Below are 22359 nucleotides of genomic sequence, written 5' to 3'. Positions count from 1 at the left end.
GACAGCGGCGGCCGCGTGGGCCGGCACTGCCCCCTGCCGGCGGCGTCCCCACAGCGCGGCCGCTCGGCCCGGCCCGGCCGCGGCACCGCCTGCGGGGCGAGGACGCACAGCCCGGCCGCCTCCAGCGCCCCCAGACCCTCGCTCCGGATAACGCACCTCCGGGGTAAGCAAGCGAACCCCCGTCCGAGCGGGATCCGGCGGCTTCATCGCAGGAGAAAGACGCTGGGAACGCAAATACCCCCGTCTGTCTGCTCTGCCCTCTTCTGCTCTCCTCCCACCCACCGAGCAGCGGCTATTAGCAGAACGTGTTGTTTTTGCAAGGGCAATAATCGCTATGGTCATAATGCACTAGAAGTGAAAAGGCATCACAAGAGACTGCGCTGGGCTCAACAGCCTAAAAGCGACGGCTACAGACATTCCCTATGCCCAGCTCCGGACCGGGAGCACGAGCTAACGGCTTCGACCCAAACTTGGAGCAAACAACCACAGGACGCAAGATATATACATGTTGGCATTGTCCTCTCTGTGACAAACGTGTATCAGATCAGTGGACTGCAGTGAGGTCAATTGTTCATTTGACACAGGCAATCCCTCTAACATCCAACTTGAACACCCAACCCACAGGCAAAGATTCTGGATGCCATCAAAGATCCCGGATGCCACAAAATGCTCTGTAACCGTCCCCATTTGTAAATCTGCGGAACTGAGGTACTGCCCCTATATGGACACTATCTGTACGTAATTCACATAAAACCAATAGTAAATTACAATAAAGGACAAAATATATGGTCTTAAAAAGACACAAGGCAGAATAAAATCCCAGTGTATATAATTACCATATTTATAGCATTCCATAGTACAATATTCTAGTGGCTATTTTAAAGTTAAGATATGTCAGCATATTTGGTCATGTTAGATTTCTGACTTGGTCTATTTTACTATGTAACTTAAAAACCCTATAGATTACAAGAATCTGAAGACACACAAAAAGGAACAATATTCTGATTAAAAATTTGATTTAGTATGCAGCTTCTCTTTATAGTCCCTTGGTAAAAAAGAAATCTCCCTAACAAACACTTAATAAAACCTGTCAATATATCTAGAAAGAAAAATGACACAAATGCATTAAGTATTAAATACCCTTGAAAAAAGTCACATATTCCATGAATTTTTGATGTACTATCTTGACATTAATGTAAAACCTTGATATTTATAATTGACAGATATTTAATAAAGTATAGAAGATGACTGCTGCATAGCATGCAAATTGCTCAGACTGATCAAAAAAGATACAGACATATTTAAACTAAACAAACACTTAATACGTAAAAAAAATCAGATCTAGCTTTTACAGGTTCACGCAGCTAGGTCTCTACAGATTAGCTTTCAAATGTGACATTATCCACTGCATGAACCCTAATTTTAACTTACCAAGTCTGTATGAAGTAGTTTCAGAAAGTTGGGAGGGGAAGCTTTAAATAAAAAATGGGAACATGAAAATGTGAATATATTCATTTAGATGCAGGTCCTGACATTCTACTGAAAGAGTTATTATAAAGAACAAATACCATCTATTTCGTTACCCTTTCTGTGAAAATATTGTCAGAGCTGGCAATCAGGGTGATGACCACTGCAAAAACAAATAGTGGCATGCTGAATTTCATTTTCCTCCTGATGCTGCTATTCCTAAAAAAAAAAAAAAAGGAATAAAAAAAAATGCTTTTTTCCCCTTCAGTGTTCCAAGCCTTCTTTGAGACATTTGGAGGATATCTCAAAATAACCGGAAATATTAAAAAGTAACAGTGATTGCTGCCAGATTGTCTGCAGCCACTGTGGAAAGAGACAGACTGTTATTCTAGTCACCTAAAACATTATCAGACTAGAAGCCAGTTACTCAGTATGGCAATCAGAGAGGGGGGGGGAGGGGGCGGGAGAAAAGGAAAAAAAAAATTAAAAGGACACTTCCAGACATTTTTTTCTCTTTCTGTGAAGCAGCAATATCCAGGGGTTCATGCCTCATGTTTAATGTCTCTCAAGTCAGCAACACCCCCCCATGCGCCATAGGGGCCTCTGTGCCAATAATTTCCCCATCACGTTTTTGGATGGACGTCACAAGATAATGATTCTCAAGTCCCACAAACTAGATGCTCGGGGACTCCTCCACTTTTGAGAGGACTCGTTTTCATTTGAATGGCATGAAGGTTGCAGTGGAGAAAGGGGGTGTGCCTTTCTGGTTGAGAAGCCACATAACCTTCACTTCTGCTGTCCAGCCTAAGGGCATTAGACCCCTGTAAAAGAGTGGCCAGACTATCAGAGGCAGTAACTCCCTCCTCTATTCAATCATAAAATGCTAAAGCTCATTTATCAGAGCTCCTAATCTTGATGGGTAATTTCCATTAAAATTAGCTTAATATTTGCTTGTTTACCAAGTGATGCAAAGTATAAGTCCTATTACTGTAACACACAATAAAATGTCTCAGTAGAAGGAAAATTTAAAGTTTACATAGTGTTAAATCTGTGTTCTTATCTACACTACTAGATGCCTTGAAAAGAGCTAATATATTTTGATGTGAAGTCATATTGACCAGTATATTCCTTTGTGCCATTAACCCTTGTATAATCCAAGTAAAAAAAAAATTAACTGAATCACTGGATGTGATCAAAGCTAGGTCATTTTATAAAAGGGCACCACCTTTTAGCTGAGATAAAGTGACCATCGGAGTCACCTACTACTCCACTGCAACACCTAGTTAAAAAAAATAAAAAAATAAAAAAAATCCCTTGCTTTGTTTGGTTTCCTGAGCTTATAGACACAGAGATGCTTGGATTTCTGTGAAGAATATTTCAAGTACTCAAAAGTCCAAGGCAAAGTTGTGGGCAATCACTGCATCAGTATTACTAAATGAAATTTCAGTATTTTCAAAAACCTCTTGTATCCCACTGAAGTGGAGACAGCTCCATTTCTATCTCAGAAAAGTATCATAACAAGTGTTGAGATTATACTGAGGCCATCATTGCACTCCCCTCACAGCCCCCAAAACACTACGGGTGCTTGAAACAGTTAAAGCCCAAACCAGTCTAAGCTTCCACCTTGTTAACTTTCATTCCTTTGAACATAAACCCCAAGGGTTAGTTGCTTTTGACCAAAAAATTTTTTCCTCCTCTTCTTTGCGCATTCTCCCCTTTTCAATGTACTCATTAACATGGGGAGATTTCGTTATGAGCCTTGGTGGATGCTACTTGATGGTTTCAGGCCAATGTGTAGGTGTACAAAAACACAAACACACACACACTTTCAGGGCCAGAAGCAGGAAGATCTGTCAGCATTTGCTGGTTACTGTCCCTTTCCCAGCTCTGGAAATCCTTTGAAGCAGCAGCCTTGAAGAGAAACTCCTCTCTGTGGAGCTGCTGAGGCTTTAACTGCCCTAAAGCTAAGTAAAATAAAGAATTCAGAATGGAGGATCCTAGCAATCTACAGGGAAACAAGAATTCACTTTTTCCATTGGACATACGCTGCCTAACCTAATGAGGGAAGTCAGTTCACTGTGCAGGACAGGAGACAAAGCCAAAGATTATTTCACTTGGTAATAACAGTTTATAAGTACAGAGGCATGCTCTGGAATTTTCAAACAGCCCAATTCATGAAACACTAAGAATAACATCCACAAACTTGTGCTGTTATATGACTTTTCTGAGGGAAGAGAGATGACTCTACTTTGCAAAACCTAATAGAATGAAGCTTAAAATAAAAAAGGTACCACAGGATTGAAACTTATTAAATCTAAATAACATTCTTGTTTATTCTTTATGTCAGCAATTTTTATTTACTTTATGCCAATATACACAAGAAAGCACTGTTCCAGACTATTAGGGGATTCATGCAGCGGAAGCAAAGTGGAATGACTCCTTCTGGTGCAATGGAATTTAACTGCACAGTCCCTTTTTTCGTACCTTCTACCTGCAAAAATTGTTCTTAGTTAATGAAACAGCAGTGGCATAACAGACACTCAAACCACTAACTACTAGCTCAAGGGTCTGAAGGACTGACAACCCACTTCACATACAAAGTGGATGTTACCATTTGGTTGACAGTGTACACAGAAACAATTCTGAATTGACTGCAATTGAGTGCCCTGCCTACAGTCCCGTGGCATCTCCTTTATTAAACAGGCAAGACAGCAGTGGAGTTCTCAACATCCACTTCTTGATCACTCTATTTACAGAATACTTCTTTAACATACGTAATTCTGAAATACTAGTCTTTCCTAAAATAGAAGACACTCAGAGTATTTAAATTAGTGACCAAGTTTTCTTGTCCTTTCAGAAAACCACTTAGAGCCCCATTAAGGGCTGAAGTGGGAGAAGCCAGGCTGAGACTGGACATGTTTTGCAGCGAGACAGATTCTCCACTCCCTCCCATGCCCATTCACGTAACAGAAAGACACACTAGGTCCATTATCTCCTGTGGTAAAGAGTTTATTGTTCATTTTGAGTCTTAGATTGATAGGTTCAGTCTGCAGTGCTTCACGCACGCAGGTACCGTAAGATATCTACAGTAAATAGCTTCTTCGCAAGGGTCTATGTCTGCATACCACAACATATCATTTACTCTTTAGGCTGTCCCTGAGGTGTAAGGTTTACCTTGAGCATTTTTCATTTCAGGAAACATTTTACCTCGTTAATTTCAGGAGCTGGACTTTGATGATCCTTGTGGGTCCCTTCCAACTCAGAATATTCTATGATTCTGTTTAGTGCAATGCACAGGCACTATGTTCATGCACAAATTCATCCCACAACTCTACTATTAATTGAGTGAATCACAAGCCACAAATAAAATGCTCTGATGGAAAGCCTGAAGCGAACTTCTTTGAAAGGACAGGGACAGTATTTTCTATTCATAACCACTTCACAACCAAAGAGTTTCCTAACAAGCACCAATATTATGCAGTATGGCCAAAGTTTGGTTACCTGTGAATCAACTACTCAAGCCTACAAACAAATCATACCAGGAGCCATTTAGGTGGAAGCTTGGATCATGATCATCCCCGCTGCAAAACTGCTATGGCACATGGGGCATGGTAAGTCCTAGAACCAGATGTACTGGGACTACATTGGTACACACATCCAAAACTAAAAACTTGTCATTTCCTTTTCAACTCACATTCAAACCGTAGTACAAGAAAATAAACTTTGGTTTACTTAGCAACATATCAATGTCCTACTGTGTGGAGTATTAGCATTGGGTCTGACTGAAGAGGATAATCCACTTTGTAATTTAGTTAAATTACTAATTTTAACAAAGATAAGTACCCTGTATAATTTTGCAGTGCTTAAAGAATACATCCTTTGAGTATTTCACTCTAAGAAACATCAGCTTGTTATCATATTTTAAATTTATGGAACATTTGTAACTGCTGTTATATCAAGAAAAATATTGAATCTGCACAATAAGTACAAACTTTATATGAGAAAGTATACTTGTAAGTGCATGATAATCTCCTGATGTCTGCTGAGGCACTCACTTCCACAACAGACACAGACAACATCTCCGGGGATAAACTCAAATGTCCCGGAAAGTGCAACTCAGTTAAAAAAATAAAAATAAAAGCAACTAACAGAAAATCAAACAAAAAACTGTCCCCACTCTATTGGCTGTAAAAAGAGATGCTTATCTGCATTCTCCAGCAGAAGAATGGTTGAGAACCCCATCTTCAAAAAAAATGCCTTAAAAGCCCATAATACTAACAAGAGAACGTATTATTCCTCCCAAATGTGATTCAAACTGTGCAGAAACAAATTTTGTTTTGCACTGGCATATATGCTTTGAAGTACATCTCTGCTTCTCTGGAGGAAAGCAGGCGTTTAGGCGAGCATAAGAGAATCCAAACCATCCAGAATATAAAATAAATTAAAACCTACTGATTAGGAGTTCTTAACAATGACTGTACAAAGAAAGATAACATCTATATCCAAAATGAAAGATATGTTTTATCCTGTCTGTCCTCCAACTTAGGAGCATTTTGACTGTAAGAAATAGCAGACTTCAAGTAGGACGTGCCTAGGCCAGCACGGTCCAACTGGCGCCCATTGCCTGAATCTGGACCACAGGATGCCTCCATATGGCCTGCCACCTTTTCCTTGGAGGAGATAGGGAACAGCTGTTTGAGGAGCAAACGCTGCCCGAACAGCCAAACACCTCCTCCTGTGTCCGGCTGGCTCAAAGCCCAGAGCTGTCGCCGTGTTCCTGTGGAAGGCAAGGAAGGAACAGGGGAAGGAGGCAGCAGACCTCCCACCCACGTAAGGACTTGAGCTCTTCATTTGTCTGAGAGGGACAGACGCAACCCAGCAAAGCCTGGAGCTGCTTCTGCGATGGAGTGGGGCAGCCACAGGAATGGCCCAGCGAAGCCCCAGGATCTGCTGTTACTGTCATCATAGCCGGGGGTGGGATATACCAGAAGTGACATGAAAATCAGGAATTTGGCACACGCTTGCAAAGCCTAAACCACCTTACAGTAGATACACTAAGTGGTACAGTACAAGCATACTGTCAATCTTCAGCTTGCTGCCAGCAAAACAGATTAATACAATATTTTGGCCTTCACAGAAGAAAAACACAGAAAAACATAAATATATTCTATTAACTGCCTATTGATTTATTATTGATCAAGCAGAACAACTGAGGCACTGAAATTCAGACAAAGCAAATTAAATAGCAACACTATTTTACCTTTGTAGCTGCTCACTCCATGCAATTTTAAATCTCTCCTTAAGGTGACATGTATAGCAGAGAAGTAAACAAAAGGTAAAGATTTTACAGGGTTTACAACTGTGCCATCTTTCTTCTACCCATTTTTCACAGTGTTGCTGACATCACTTCTGAAAAAAGCTATTTGACTGGCATGCCAATGAGTATAAATCAAGTAGGGGGGAAAACTGAGAATCCTAAAGACCTACCTAGTAGAGAAGCAAAACAATTCTGCTTCCAAATATATTTGCTTTTGACTGCATATTGGTTGAACTCTTTAGAAGCATTAAAATATTCTCTATTATATCAACTTAAAAATAATAAACAACTTCTAAACATTTGAATAAAGTGTTTTAAAAGGCAGGATACTTGTCTGCATTCAACTCAATTATCATTTAGCACACGAAAGTTAAATGGTGGTATCTTCAAGCCAAGTACAGAGAGACACCAGACGTTCTACTTCACGCTGACCTGGAAAATCATATGCTTATTGCAAAAGGATAGATTAAAAACAGCACAGAAAAATAACGTAAGACCAGCATAAGTCATATTGAAAGCATCATCACAACTTCAAAAACTGGTGTAAAAATTAAGCTAGAGATGTGAATTCTCAGCTAATACAACCAATAATGAAGAGTTTTAAAGATGATGTTATAATATTATTTTGAAATCTAGAATTTGATGTGTTAAACATCCTAACTAAAATGATATTCCAGTCTCCAACAGCTAATGACTGGATTTTAGAATTTCATTCACGCTAAATCAATTAGTCAAATTTTATATGAATAATAAATCAAATTTAGTATCTGATCAAAAGGGATTACAGCCTCCAGGAAATTAAGTTCTCTGTCCAATACGGCACATAAACAGATCAAAACATCTTTGGATGGATTACTGTAAAGCTTGTGTTCACAATGGGACTACAATAACACTTTCACAAACAGTGTCCAGATGTCAATACACGCTAGTCAGAAAACTAGTATGAATGTGTTCCTGTGGAATACTGGATGAAAGAAAACTACAGATAATCTAAAAACTTCAAATCACTTCTACCAAACAGATTCTATATTAAAAAAAAATATTTTAAAAAAGGGTGTGATTCATGGGGCAGCTTCTGCCTTCTTGAGTAAGAGTAGCTTGACAGAAGGCAAAGAAAGCACTGGCAAGTATTTGCTCATTAACTTTTCAGAGAAGCATAAAACCGAGTCAAAGAAAATTAAACTTACTTGCTAAAATGTTACTTAAATAGGTGACTTTGCTTTCTCCATTTGGTTTAATTCTAAAATTCTTACTGATCTTTCTTCTATTAGGGAGCCCAGCGCAGGACACAGCATTCTGGGTGTGGCCTCACCAGAGGCGAGTAGAGAAGGATCGCCTCACTCAACCTGCTGCCAACACTCCTAATGCAGTCCAGGATGCCATTAGCCCTTTTTTGCTGCAAGGACATATTGCTGGCTCACCTTCAACTTGTCCCCAAACATACTAATGGGATTATTTCACTCCAAGTTCAGGACTTTGCATTTCTTGCTGAACTTCATCAACTGGCAGCCAATTTCTCCAGCCTGTCAAAGTCCTACTGGACGGCACCTTCCCAAGGACTGAAGTGAGGCTGACAAGCTTGTTGCCTAGGTCCTCCTTCTACCCTGAGGACAGGAGTGGCATTTGCTTTCTTCCAGTCCTCAGGAACTTCTCCCAGTCATCATGATCACTCAAAGATCATCGAGAGTCATAGAGTTTGTGCTGGAAAGGACCTTTAAGCGTCACCTCGTCCAATCCCAACCATTATGAGCAGGGACATCTTTAACTAGATCAGGTTGCTCAGAGCCCCATCCAACCTCACCTTGAATGTTTCTACTAATGGGCATCTACAACCTCTCTGAGTACCCTGTGCCAGTGTTTCACCGTCTCTTCCTTAGATGTAGTCTAAATCAACCCTTTCTTAGTTTAAAATTATTACCAGTTGTATTCTTGCAAACAAGCCCTGCAAAAAAGTTTGTCCCCATCTTTCTTATAAGCCCCATTTAAGTACTGAAAGGCTGCACTAGGGTCTCCTTGCAGCCTTCTCCAGGATGAACAATGCCAGCTCTCAGCATTTCCTCACAGGAGGGGCGCTCCAGCCCCCTGATCATTCTGTAGCTGTCCTCTGGACCTGCTCCAAAAGCTGCATGTCCTTTCTGTGCTGGGGACCCCAGAGCTGGATGTACAATACTCCATTTGGGGTTTCACCAGAGCAGAAGGGTTGAATCACCTCCCTCAACCTGTTGCCCACTCTGCTTTTGATGCAGTCCAGGGTACAGTTGGGTCTTTGAGCTGCAAGCACACGTTGCTTGGTCATGTTGAGCTTCTCACCCACCAGCACCCCCAAGTCCATCTCTGCAGGGCTGCTCTCAATCCCTTTAGCCCACAGCCATATTGACAGCATCGCTTGCCCAGACACAGGTGCATCACCTTGCATTTTGCCCTGTTGAACTTCATGAGGTTCCCATGGGCCGACTTCTCAAGCTTGTCCAGGACCTCTAAATGGCATCCTGACCCTTGGGCATGTGAGTCACCTCAAAATAACCCTCAGCACTTGTCAGTGCATCCCATCAGGGCCCATGGACTGGGTCCTGGTTTGCTTAAATATTCCCTGACCTGATCCTCTTCCACCAAGGGTACATCATCCTTTTTCCAGCCTTTTTTCCTGGTGAACGGTACCTGGGATTCCTGAAGGCTGGTCTTACTAGTAAAGACTGAGGCAATGGAAGGCATTTGGTACCTCAGCTTTTTCCATGTTCTGTGTCACCAGGTCCCCTGTGCCATCCAGCAACAGGCCTACATCTCCCCTAGTCTTCCTTTTGTCACCTATGTACATATAGAAGCCCTCTTGGTTGCCTTTGACATCCCTTGCCAGATTCAGTCACTGCTGGGCTTTAGCTTTCCTAACCACATCCCTGGATAACTGGACAATGTCTCCATATTGTTTCCAGATTACCTGTCCCTGCTTTCACCCTCTCCATGCTTCCTTTTAGCGTCTGAGTTTTTGCCAGGAGCTCCATGTTCATCTGTACAGGTTTCCTGACATTTTGGCCTGACTTCTTGCTTTTTGGGATGGAATGCTCTTGACCTTAAGGAGGTGATCTATCCATATTAACTACATTTTCTTTCTTGGGTGCTTCTTCCCTCCAAAGCCTTAACCCACAGAACTCTTCAAGCAGATCCATGAAGTGGCCAATACTGCTGTCCTGAAGTCCAGCATTGTGACCTTGCTTTTTGGTCTGTTCCCTCCTCTCAAGATCCTGAAATCTACCACCTCATGGTCACTACAGCCAAGGCTGTCTTCAGCCTTCACATCCCTGACAAATCCTTCCTTGTTTGTAAGTATGAGGTCAATGAATGGAAGTAGCACTTTACTGGCTCCTCTATTGCTTGGACAAGGAAGCTGTCATCAATGCTCTTCACACACCTCCTGGATTGTTTATGCCCTGTTGTGTTGTTCCTTTAACAAATACCAGGGTGGTTGAAGTGCCTTGCAAACATGAGGCTATTTTTAGCTGTGTATAGAAGGCCTCATCCCCTCCTTCCTTCCTCCTGATCAGGCAGCTTATAGCAGATGTCCACTATGATGTCACCCATATTGGTTTGAGTTTGGATGTTTGTTTGTTTTCTTTATGGACAGATAGCTTGCTGGTGCTCTTCAGAAAAAGCTGCAGTCCCTCAGTGGACCAAAGACTACAGGCTGAAAACACTCTCTAAATCAATCCCAGACTGCCATCCTGGACAGTCCTGCAAAACTGATCTTTTTTCCAGTACATGAGAGGCAGCTACATGCAGATACCACTTACACATAGAGTGCCACTGAATGCCTATACTGGCTGTCATGGCAAAAGCTATGGCTACCTAATGGGCTCTGCTGGTTTCAGACTTATCACTTCAAAGATTTTAAAAGTCAACTAAAATTATCATAAAATTGCCTTTTATTTAGGCAGGTAATAACAGCCTTTACTAGAGCTGGGGAAAAGATACAATGCTGCTTCAGACCTATTGTGTTCAAACTATAAATAGTTTGGGCCCTTCCACCTTCTCTAAGTGCACTCTTTGTCTTCATGTCTTGTTTTAACTTACAAAAGCCCCTCTGAATCAGGGGCACACAGATACACTGGAAAAATCAAACATGAAGACCACTGTATAGTCTTTCAAAAGAGGTTCAAACTTGATTGTGTTTTCTTTAGGAATATAATTTCACTGTGAATGTCTGTAAACTATATGGCTCCCTCTTGTGCCTATTATACCACATTTCAGTGTACAAAAATTTTAACATTAAGACATAAATATCTGGGCTTTGTTCACCCTTCAGCAGGCATGCAATGCCCATAAATGTTAATGGAAGTCACATACATACCTTCCTTTCTCTTCCCCTGAGAAGAGAAAACCCTGCAGCTTACAGAATTTCTCTTTGGAACAAACTACAAAAACATCTTGCAAACTACAGGTCTGCAGCAATGAAAGCAGTCTTTTGACCATTCCCTATATTTTGATAGCAACGCAGAGGCCAAATGCACCTTTAGAGTACATCTGTAAGAACTTTTAACTATTTTTTAGTTATCGAATTACATATGTTTAGAGAGGTGTCAGTGTGGTTTATAGAGCCTGGCTAACATGCTCAAGGGTTTATTTTTGTCTGCTTAACATCCCACCTGTTTCTGCTTATCAAACCAGACAACAGTTTAGCTTGCAACAGCTGTGAAATTCATAAATCTGCCCATTCTTCATGTGTACCCAGACTAAGCACTTGGAGAAGAGTTAGAACTGCAGAAGTCACCCTTATGGAGAAGTTAAGGAAACAAAACAGCACTTCTCAAATAAAGTTTAAAACTGCACACCTATCAGAAGCCAAATTATTTTAATAAGAGTCTATCAATCCTATTTGAAAAGAAAATGAAGCATTTGAAAAAATGATTTGTTAACTCTTTTACTCCCCAAGCCATCAGAAATATTTTTTAGACTAAAAATGCTGCAATTAAAATATTTTGCCTGCACAAAATAGTCCCTTTTTGAGTATCTTCAAATATCAACAAAACAACTTTTATTTTAAGATGCTGCTAGTATTACTTTCTGCAGTAGAACAACTATCAATAAAGTAAGTATAGTTTTAAGATTTTTGTATTACAAAAAATGTATTTATACACTTAAAAAAAAATTAGTCTGCATATTGAAAGCAGTATCAAAATCCTGGTCACACAGGACAGCTTTCATTAAAAGACTTACACTAAAGCAGTAGTAGTACTGAATGAAATGATGGTAAACAACCAAATCAAACATTCACTTACATAAAGCTTACAGAGTACACTGCTTTTAATAGATAAGTTGGCTTATCTAAAATGAATGAATGAAAAAAAAAGTTTGCTTTTTTCATTTATATGACAAATTTTTCTCTTGCTACTTCTTCCCTTTTCCATATGCTCATGAATTACACTTAGCACCAGTATTTTGTGGGTCAACTTTGTTCATGAAATGATATGAGTGCATGCAAGCTGATACTAAAATTAATTTTAGCTTTTCTGAATAATAAAAAATGGCACTTTGTTTTTAGGGAAGAAAGAGGCTTTTATTTTTTCTCTATTAACTTTTTTTTCCACCATTTCATAAATTACAAGCTCTTATTTTTGATAGCAGAAACAGAGATCAAAAATTTTTAAAATTTACGGAAAAATTTTCACCAAAATCATTAATAATAGGTACCCAGTACATACACTTGACACTCCTGAAGCCAGCTGAATTTATATAACTTTCTAATGGGATATTTACTGAATACTAGTAAAGAAACATTCAGCTGAAATGTGATTACTTGGCAGTGCTGAAGCAAGGCACCAAACAACCAGAACACACTTAAAATTTACCTAATATTTATTACATCTCCTTCTCAAAAGAAAAGTAAATAAAGCAAATGATTCCTACTTGATCTACCTTCACGCTCACATTCAATGTGAAACAACATCTACATTACACAAGAACACAAAACAAGCATTTTTCAGGAGAATAAGAAAAAAAATCTGATCTAGTTTTCTGACCACACCTGACCAGAATCTGCATTTTAACAGTTCATACAAAAGGCAAGAGTATACTAAATACTTTCGTGAGTATACTAACGTAAAGCTCAAAGGGAAGACAGCCATTTATTTGAACATTATTTCCACAAAAGCTTCCCACTGCTGCAGATCAAACCGAACTAAATCAGTCTCAACAATATCAGTCTGAGAAGTCTTCCTCATGAGCCCCCATATCAACTTCTATAGAATTGCAAATTTAAACCAGAAAATATAACAGTGCACAGTATTAAAGGTTCGTTACCATGTACAGCACATCCCCATCACTGGAGTTCTAAAGACATTCTGCCCCTGAACTCATCTGATGTACATTATTCTCTTTGTTCAAACTGTCCCTTTTCTTAACAGTCAACAGTAGACTTTGATGTGGAATATAAATTATTTTTTAGTGAGATGTTACTTTGACCACGTTAGCTTAAACGCTATACAAACAATCCTTCATTAACTTTAGGGGACAATAAGAGAAATAGCATGCATTTGCTATCCTTTTAACAGATTATGTGCCACAGGAAACTTTCAAACAAAAATGTTTTGTCAAACATTTAAGATGCTTTTCACATAATAGATATTTCATGCTTCAACTGATGTCACATTACTGCATTTTATTTACTTTCTTCAGCTGTGTTTGCATCACTTTTATATCAGTCTTTATATATTCATCAGTCACTGAGAAGAGGTTCTGAAATACTGTACACAAAGCAGTCAAAATCAAGGATTTTATTCCAGATCTCATTTATCTGTAAAACTGTATTTCATTTTTTTTAATTAATGTTGTGGTCACATAACCTCTCACACACAGGACTAGTCAATGAAAATAATGGAACTAGTCACAGTGATAGTTCAGCTACATGATTAAATACTGCAAGAGCAAGAATAGCAGTTGGAAGAATTGGATAATGTTCCACAATATTCTGCTAATAACAGAAGACCTTTTTATGGGTAAAAAAGATGTTCTAAAGACATAACATTTAGAAGCTCTGTTTGCTCAAGCAGTACACTTTGAGAGACAAAGTGAAAGGCTGGAAGGTGAAGTGTGGACTGGCAGCCTAGGATAGCACATGGCAGGAAAAGAGAGTGGCTGAACTATCGTTTCCTGAATTGTGATACCTGGAAGAAAGAATTTTATTCCCTTCTGACATCAAAGACATTGTTTCTACCCTACTCCTTGTACATCTGACTTGGCTTTCACCTGTTTTTTTTTCAACTACTTGAATTTTCAAAATGTATCCCTCCGTTCCTTACATTCAGCAAACTGACACTGTGTTTGAAACTCAGTTCTTGAAACACCAAACAGCTACATAAAATAGTTTAACCTTTGTTGAATTAAAACAGTTAATAGAAAAGCTTTGGAGCTCTGATAACACTGAAGGAGAATAGAATTGCCTATGTCTTCTCATTTCTCCTATGGCCAAAGAAAATATCTCTAGATTACACTGTTGGGAAAATTCAGCACACAGAGTCATATGCTTTTTACACAGATTGTGCTACAAAAAGCTTTGGATGTTTGGACATTGAGCACTCCCTTGAGAACAACATTTTACCATTCACTTACAACATCAATTATGTCTAGATATCAGTCAGAGTAACACAGTTCTATCTTAGAGACTCAATTTAAATCATTACTTCAGAACACAAGGAAAAGTTCACCCATCCCAAGCCTCTCCATACTCAAGTTGTTACCAGATGGGTTTATCTTTGTATTTGAAAGCAGTCAAAATAATTATGCTAAATAGAACAGAAAAAAACAGTTAATCCACGGTCACTGGAAATACAACATATGCAATGGTTTTATTCTGTCAATTAACAATTATAATTTTACTTTGTTAAGTGCAAACTATATTTTTTCAAAGAATCACAGAGGCATAGGTTGTAGATCTCTGCAGGTCACGTACCAAAACTTCCCATAGGCAAACTTCTGGAAACCAGCTAACAGTAGCAAGATGAAAGCAATGACTGGATCATCCCTTATCTCCTTTTCCCCAGAACAAACAAATCCAGCTCCCTCAGTCTCCCATATGGATAAAGGGCTGAAGCAAGTAACATCTTAACAGTCCTCCTCTGATCTCATTCCAGTTTGTCAACATCTCTTTTGTACTGGTGGGCCCAAAATTGTACAGTATTTTAGGTGAAGCCTCACCCAGTTTCAAACAAAGAGCTGTAATCACTTCTCTCAACCAACTAAATACATTCTTATATACTCATTAACCTACTGAACTGCAAAATTTTAACAGCAGTTCAAAAAAACAGCAGAAAATTGCTTTAATGATTCAGACTTTTAAGAGTAACACTCTTGTGCTATTATTTAGTATCACTGTTTTCACACCTTCCTCAAGGATCATGAGAACAATATGTATGTATTACATTTAAGATGCTTACCTGAATAACTTTGTAGAAATAGGCATACTGTCGAGCTGTATTTTTATATTGGCTAAAAACATCATGTATGGCCTGAGTTGATTGGAGATACTGTACTTCATCCTCTTCAAAGTAGAGAGGAGTATCATATTCACTGGGGAGTGTCTGGATGTAGGGCAGCCAGAAAGAGTTGGGGTTGGCTCTCTCACAAAGGAGATGGAATGCCAACGTTATATTGCCCATGGCTTGAAGAATTCGATCTTGAGAATACAGAGATCCTGAATTAACCAAAAAAGTTGAGGCACTAAATTAACTGTCCATGGAAAATATAACCTTAGATTTACCTTAAATTAACATGATGAAACAACATGTAAGAATTTAACAAAAAAAAAAGCTTTTCAGGTTTCTAAAATTTTTAGCTGCCTACACTGTATTGTGCTGCCAGTTTTTTAATACAGCAAATGCCTTGTGCACACACATGATGGAAGACATAAAGAAACTAGAACAATACTCTCAGTACCTCAGAACATTTTATCTCCAAGAGTTATACAAGCTACATTGTATGTGTTCAAAATAACACACACTTGTGGAAGATATTTAGAGCACTCAGCCAAAAACAAACTGGGAAATTTAAATTCCACTGACACTTCAAGCTTCTAGGTATTCCAAACCTGATGGTTGGCATGACAAGCAAGTCCTGTAATAAAGAAGATCAGCTAAAAAAAGAAAGTCTCCTGTTGAATGATCCCATAGATATAAATTTCTTGCTTAAGAACTTCCTGAAGCTCTTACCTAAGACTGAATTTTTAGCTGACTCAACTGTCATCAACAGTTTTCTAGGAACCCACAGAAACAACTCTTCAGCCTACAGAAAGGAAAAATACAGAGGGTCAGTTAGCATTTATATGACATGCCAAGTCTCTCAAATGTACATTGACTTTAAATTACAAGTTGTATACTCTTTTTTTTAATAAAAAATATTCTGAATCAAAAATCTTCTTCTCTTCCACCTCGAATTAAACAAACAAGGTATGTTTCATATTGTGCTAACCAAATGTTCTAATCTGCATGACACAAACCTTTGAAGACAGACACGTAAGATTACAAAATAAAGTGCTTCAGTTTGGAACTGCTAACATGTAGGTTGCCCACATTACTTTAAAGTTATCAGACACATTATATTGCTAATAATTATGTGGTCGAATGTTTTTTCACAGTCCAGTTTTTTCACATTGGTCGTTCTTATTCTAGAAGAACTGCTCAGGATTTCTAGGAGCTTATTAACTGTGAGCTATTAAAGCCCTAAAATGAATATACTATGCTCATTTTCTAATATTCTTACTATAACAGCTGATTGGTCTTCAAAGCCGTAACATCTGCAAAATGGGAATGGAAAGACAATCTTAAATGCTTACTTTTTAACAGTTAGGTAACTGTGTGTGTCTATATTCCTTACCTGATAAAAGATATTCCTTACAATTATTGTAATTTTGGTTTTTTTTCATTTTCACTAGAAAATAGGTATTGCAAATACCTTCTTCTGAGGCAAAAAGACCACTTCTTTAAAAGAAGGGACATGAAAGAAGAGACTAAATAGTTAGAAAACATGGAAGAAAGGGATACATAAACAGGGTAGAGTACTCTGGTGATTAGGTAAGGAGTATAGACAATACAGAGGAAGAAAAAAAGGAAGACTAATTGAAAATTCACAATACTATCAGTAGTCATAAAAAATAATACTCAATTTTATAAATAATTTAGTTTCTCAAGAAAGCAGAGTTGAGAACATTTCAGAACAGCAGTTTCACAAGCAGCAAAAACGGGGAAGGGAAGGTGGTGAACATTTCAGAGCTCTGCAGATATTTTCCAAACACGATTTTCTAATCTAAGTCAAATGTTCACATGCTCACCTTTATCTCTCTTGTTGCTTTCAAACCAAATCCCTCCTCTTCAAAGTTAGCTATTTCAAAACCCTCTGTGGATGCTCCATTTTCAGTTGCCCACTTTATCAATTCAGGGAAGTAGTCATCTCTTTTTCCATCAAAGACAACAGACAAACCTATATACACAATTTATTAAAAAACAAATGCAGAAATAAGAGGATCTAGAAAGATAAAGAACTTCAATATAAAAGCCCATGGAAAAAGTTATCTGCTATCCCACAGCAGTGCTACTTTGAAGTAGCTGAGTCAGAACTGGTCTTTGTTAAGTGTTACTCAATACTATGCAAATGTCATACCCAATTTTCATCAACTTCAATATTGTGCCAAACTGGCTTACCATTCATCTTAAAAACACAACCACCTAAACTGAGCTGTGATGAAATATGAAGCTCTCCTCCCCTTTCCCTTTTAAATAAGAAGAGCGAAAATATTTCCAAGCTTAATATTGATGATAAATGCAATCACCACCACGTGTTGATACAGACACAAGGAGGAATTTGAGAGGCAAGATGCAATTTCATTAATTCAGCACTGTGAATGGTGATAAGCAGATCTCAAGGCAGTTAGCCTTTTCCTGTAGCATATGGATCTACTAAAATATCTAGAGACTGATCATCCTCCTGACATCACAGAGCTTGCTTGTGCAAATTTTTACACTTTGCTTCTCCAACAGGCATGTCATCCACCAGCGAAATTACAAGCTTCATTCATTTCCTCAGCTTTCCCCTTTACTGTCATCTGATTTGAACCTCTCCATAACAGTTCCTGGCTATACTCAGCCAGCTCCTTTTGTACCTCTCTGCCTCTGTGTGTTCTCTTCAACCCAAAAATCTAGTGGCAGATCACTTTAAAAGTGTCCAAAGGCCCCTGAATGCTCCAGCTATTTTATGAGTGACAAAATGTCATCAATAGGATGCTTACATCCAAAGACACTTTGGTTAAACAGAGGTGATAAAATATGTTTTTAGATTAAAAGGATTTTAAGAAAGGAGCATTAGTGTATTTAAAATATCCCCTGCCTCCAAATTTTGCATTTCAAGCCCCAGAACCAATTAAATCTGCAGTTAACTTAGAAGTGCAAGTATCATCTAAAACTATAGTCTTTGATGACGCAGTACAAAAATTCAACATTGATAAAGTATTTTTGGAATGTAACGACCTCACTAATCTAGAAGACTAGTTGCATAGTTTCTACAGAACTTGGCAGGTGTTTATACTGTCCAAGACTTTCCTTTTGATTTCCAACTTTTACTACTGTATAAGGCTACTGGAAGCTTTTAACACCCAGTTTGTATTTGGGGCCATTCTGTAAGCATCTTTGAAATTCTACCTCTGTTCCTCATATACAATGTGGTCCAAATTAAAGAGAGGATCAGGTCCTTTAAATTTAAGCACTATTGAAGAACAAGTTGTTTCTATATTGAACAAAATATAGCTATCCTATATAGAAGAAAATCTATATTGAAAAATTATTTAATATTTTCCTAATGAGTCAAAGAAAATTTTAAAAATTAAAAATACTCAGTTTTCAAATTGTTTTCTATACTGAAAATGATTTTAGTTCATGTTCTGCAACCCAATATTCTAGTCAAGAAAAGCACAAAGTATGACACTTTTGGCAAAATACACTACTTTGTACATCTCAAAGTTCCCAATAGGAATTGATATTTCCTCTGATAATTGTCTAAAGCCTTTATTGAACGCAAAAACTGCATAGTATTACTGTGTTCCACTAAAAAATAGTTTTGAAAGACACCATATTTTCACACTCACTATGTACATAAAAATGTTGTGCTTAGTAGGTTTTGCATCTTTCAGGGAAAAAAATATGCTCTATTAACATAATACTATCAACTAATTCTACCATCTCTGCCAGCAGCCATTTTCCCCATGGATGGTTTGATCTTTCTGGTGCAGAAGAAAGATACAGTGAGCAGGCCAACCCCCATGCTAACTCTGCTCTTATAAACCCAAACTATGATTTACCATAACACATGTATTACATCAAAGAAACTTGGACATGTACCATAAGTTTATAGAAGTCATGGCACAGTAAAAAAAATGGATCAAGTTCATCTCTACACCACTACCAGATGCAGTCACTCAAACAGTACCATTTATTCTTCCATATGCCCTCTGCCAATAACTGATGTTCAGAGGTTTGTAAGTCCTTTCATGAAGTAAGATTTTTATGTATCAGTCAAATATATTAAAACAGTGTGAAAGGGAAATTTCAAGCCTCTTAAGTACTTGCTTTATCAAGTAATGCCATGAACCAGTCGAGCTCCATTTATATGCAACCTGGCTTTTTTGCTGTTACTGTATAAATACCAGAGAAGAAAGAATTGTTTCAGGACTTTTCAGGTATGTCCAACCCAAATCTATTCATCGCAAGGTTAAAAAGACATTTCTCAGCCATGAAAACACATCAGTCATAAAAGAGGTTAATTTTACTAAAATTGCATGAAAAGCCTTTTCTAAAGCATGTCTCCAAATACAGACAAAAATAATATGAAAAAAAGTATCATCAACACTGAGCTGTAGCAGGTCATACTGGAAGAAAATTGTACTAGTCTGAAAAATAAGTATACCTTAAATTTAGGAAAGCTGGCAATAAAACTCCATGTTAGCTGTGGTATAATAAGCATTTCTTTATTTTAATTATGTGCTTGAATTATAGCAGATAGATTTATTAGCTGATGTATTTATTTTGTGCATTTACATATTTTTGTCATCACTTAATGTCACAATGTTGTATTGCTGAAACTGTTTCAACATTCAGTAAAGTGTTGATGTAAGAATAAAATAGTTACAAAATTAAGTTCAGAATGCCCAGATTTATAGAGGCAGAGCAGCAGACTAGGCAATCAGGAATCAAAAAGGCCTATTATTCTCTGAGGACTTTTACTTCTAGTCCTTCAGATTGTCTTCTTATCACAATCTCAAGCTCCTTTTTCTACTCAGAATTCTCACAAGATCACCTGCCTGTGATAATCATTCAGAATTCTGAATATTAAAATGGTTAATGCCAGTGGTCATGCCCACCAGAACATTTCAGAAACACTTGCAAGTGTAAAAAGCAACTGCGTGTCAGAGAGTAAAGATTTCTTTTTTGACACAAAATAATAGGATTGCATAATATTTACATAACAACGGCAAGACAAAGAACATTCCATTTTGCTGTTAACAGACAATTCTTTAGGCAAATCAATACTCAGAACCATTGTTATCTTACAGTCTTTCATCTTTACCTTTTTGCTTTTTGCGAATTTTCTCAACAAGCGAACGGATCTGTACATATTCTTCCCATTCCTTTCCAGGACCTGGGGGAGGACTGCTGCATTCTGGAAGTAAAAATGCCAAATAAAAATGTTTTCTTTCATAAAGTAGATTCTATCATTTTAACATCAGAGTTATGGCTTCACAGCAACTTAACTGAACTGCAGTACTACTTGTCCTTCAAATATGTTTACATGGCAAATAAAATGATCTCCACTGTTAAAAACATCCCATTATATGACAGGTTAGTAATTCAGGTTTTTGAAATTTTCACAGTATAACTTACCTGAAGTTATTTTATTTTTAATATTCTTTACGACATAAGAAAGAGCAAATGTCTAAAAAGCTAGGAAGAAAAAAAGGTAAACAACCAGGCTATTAAGTAGATAGTATCCCAAATAAGACAAACAACGAAAAAAGTCTCTGTTTTCAATAATTCAAGCAAAGCATTCTGTTTACATTAGCCTGCTTGCCATCACTCTTGCTGTAATGAAAGCAGACAACAATAGCACAGAGCTTACCTTAAGTAATTGAGAAATTTGCTGGTACATACATTTGACCTGCCTAGTCAATACTGTTTTCACAGATGCATTGATACTGGAAGGACAAGCAAAGGAACACAAAGCCATGCTTTAGCTTTAGATTACATCCACAGTGTCTCTGCCAATATTCTAAATGCCAAGTGTGTGGATTTCTTGATCTAAGCCATGTAAATCCAAGTGGACAGCTGAAGATTACCTTGCTCAACCGATTTGAAAAATCCTAGCACTGATAAAATATGGAAGCTTGACAAAAAGAACAGCTGATACTTGTCTTTGCTTAGCAAATTAGATCTATGTTTTATTTTTGGTAGCAAAGCAGAGGCCAATGATAGCATAAGCATCAAACTGCTTTGACAACTCCTTGTCTTCTCTTTGTGAGCAATGCTAAGAAAAATTCCAATTTTTCTAAAGCAACATTTTGATGTGTCCAGGATATTAAAATCTGGACTTGTGTTTCAAAAAGAAATGTAGCTCAGCACAGTTACTAATGACAGTAGAAAGAGTGTAAGAGTATTTTAGCATCATCATATGAAATTACTCTCTGCTTTTCATCTTTACTAGAAATGCTGGATGAGTTCCAAGTTCCCCAACAAATGAAACAAATCTTTGGTCTATACACAAGAACTAAGCACCACGAAAAGTTTCCTAACAGCAACAACAACAAAAAATTTATGTAAGTGACAAAAATATCTGTGCAGTTGAACTGAGTTGTATTGCTGCTTCACACAGTTAATTTCTCTAATATCAGTTCAAAGTACTGTTCAAATGATAAATGGAAATAGTGCCATTCTTGAGGTCTACAAGAAAAACATTTTTGATAAAGCTTCAATGTCAAATTATCTAGTTTTTTGAAAATCTAATCTCACCCAGTATTTATACTTGTGTTGAGATGTAAAGCCAAAAGCTGCCACAAATATGGTACGTCCAATACATACACATTTAAATAAGCTAGTAATGGTATATACTAACAGAGACAGTTCAGTATGTATCTCAGAGTATCTGTCTTAATTTAAGCACTCTGAAATAGCAAGCTTGGCCACTTAAAGAAAATGAATATAACTCATTGGCTTCAGCAAGAGAATGTTTTTGAGTGGTTTGCATGCCATCCCTTTTCCCAGAAAAGCATAAAAACAAAACTTACTTTGCAATAACTCACTAATTAGATTCAACATTTCCTTTGGAGATACTGTTGCTGTGGCTCCTGTACCCGACTTCTGAGTTTTTACTCGGCTCTTCTTCCCCATCTTCCAACTAAAAGAGATTAAGAAGCACAGTGCCACCAATTACTATGAAACAAAATATCATAAATATGAATGGACAAGATCTTCTCTTATTAGTCACTTATAAAAAAAAAAAAAAAAAGATGAGGAGTTGTTTCTTGCACAGGTATATGTGCAAATATTATTTGT

At 37.8% G+C, this 22359-nt stretch overlaps 1 protein-coding gene across 2 annotated transcripts in view; it reads right to left on the bottom strand.

The window, feature by feature from the left end:
- Window positions 1-22359, bottom strand: part of SETD3 (SET domain containing 3, actin histidine methyltransferase) — a 65265-nt gene that overhangs the window by 16625 nt on the left and 26281 nt on the right. For both annotated transcript variants that reach the window (XM_027730808.2, XM_039381099.1), the window contains exons 2-6: window positions 22092-22201; window positions 20381-20473; window positions 17097-17245; window positions 15979-16051; window positions 15208-15464 (exon numbers count right to left, since the gene is read on the bottom strand). In XM_027730808.2, coding sequence (XP_027586609.1) covers window positions 15208-15464; window positions 15979-16051; window positions 17097-17245; window positions 20381-20473; window positions 22092-22194 — 675 coding nt within the window. In that variant the 5' untranslated portion in view covers window positions 22195-22201. The remainder of the gene's footprint in view (window positions 1-15207; window positions 15465-15978; window positions 16052-17096; window positions 17246-20380; window positions 20474-22091; window positions 22202-22359) is intronic.

The sequence above is a fragment of the Pipra filicauda genome, unplaced genomic scaffold (genome assembly GCF_003945595.2).
Source record: "Pipra filicauda isolate LSUMZ 115617 unplaced genomic scaffold, ASM394559v2 scaffold212_size3012638_pilon, whole genome shotgun sequence".
Taxonomy (NCBI): Eukaryota; Metazoa; Chordata; class Aves; order Passeriformes; family Pipridae; genus Pipra; species Pipra filicauda.
This window is presented reverse-complemented; position numbering and strand designations above follow the sequence as displayed.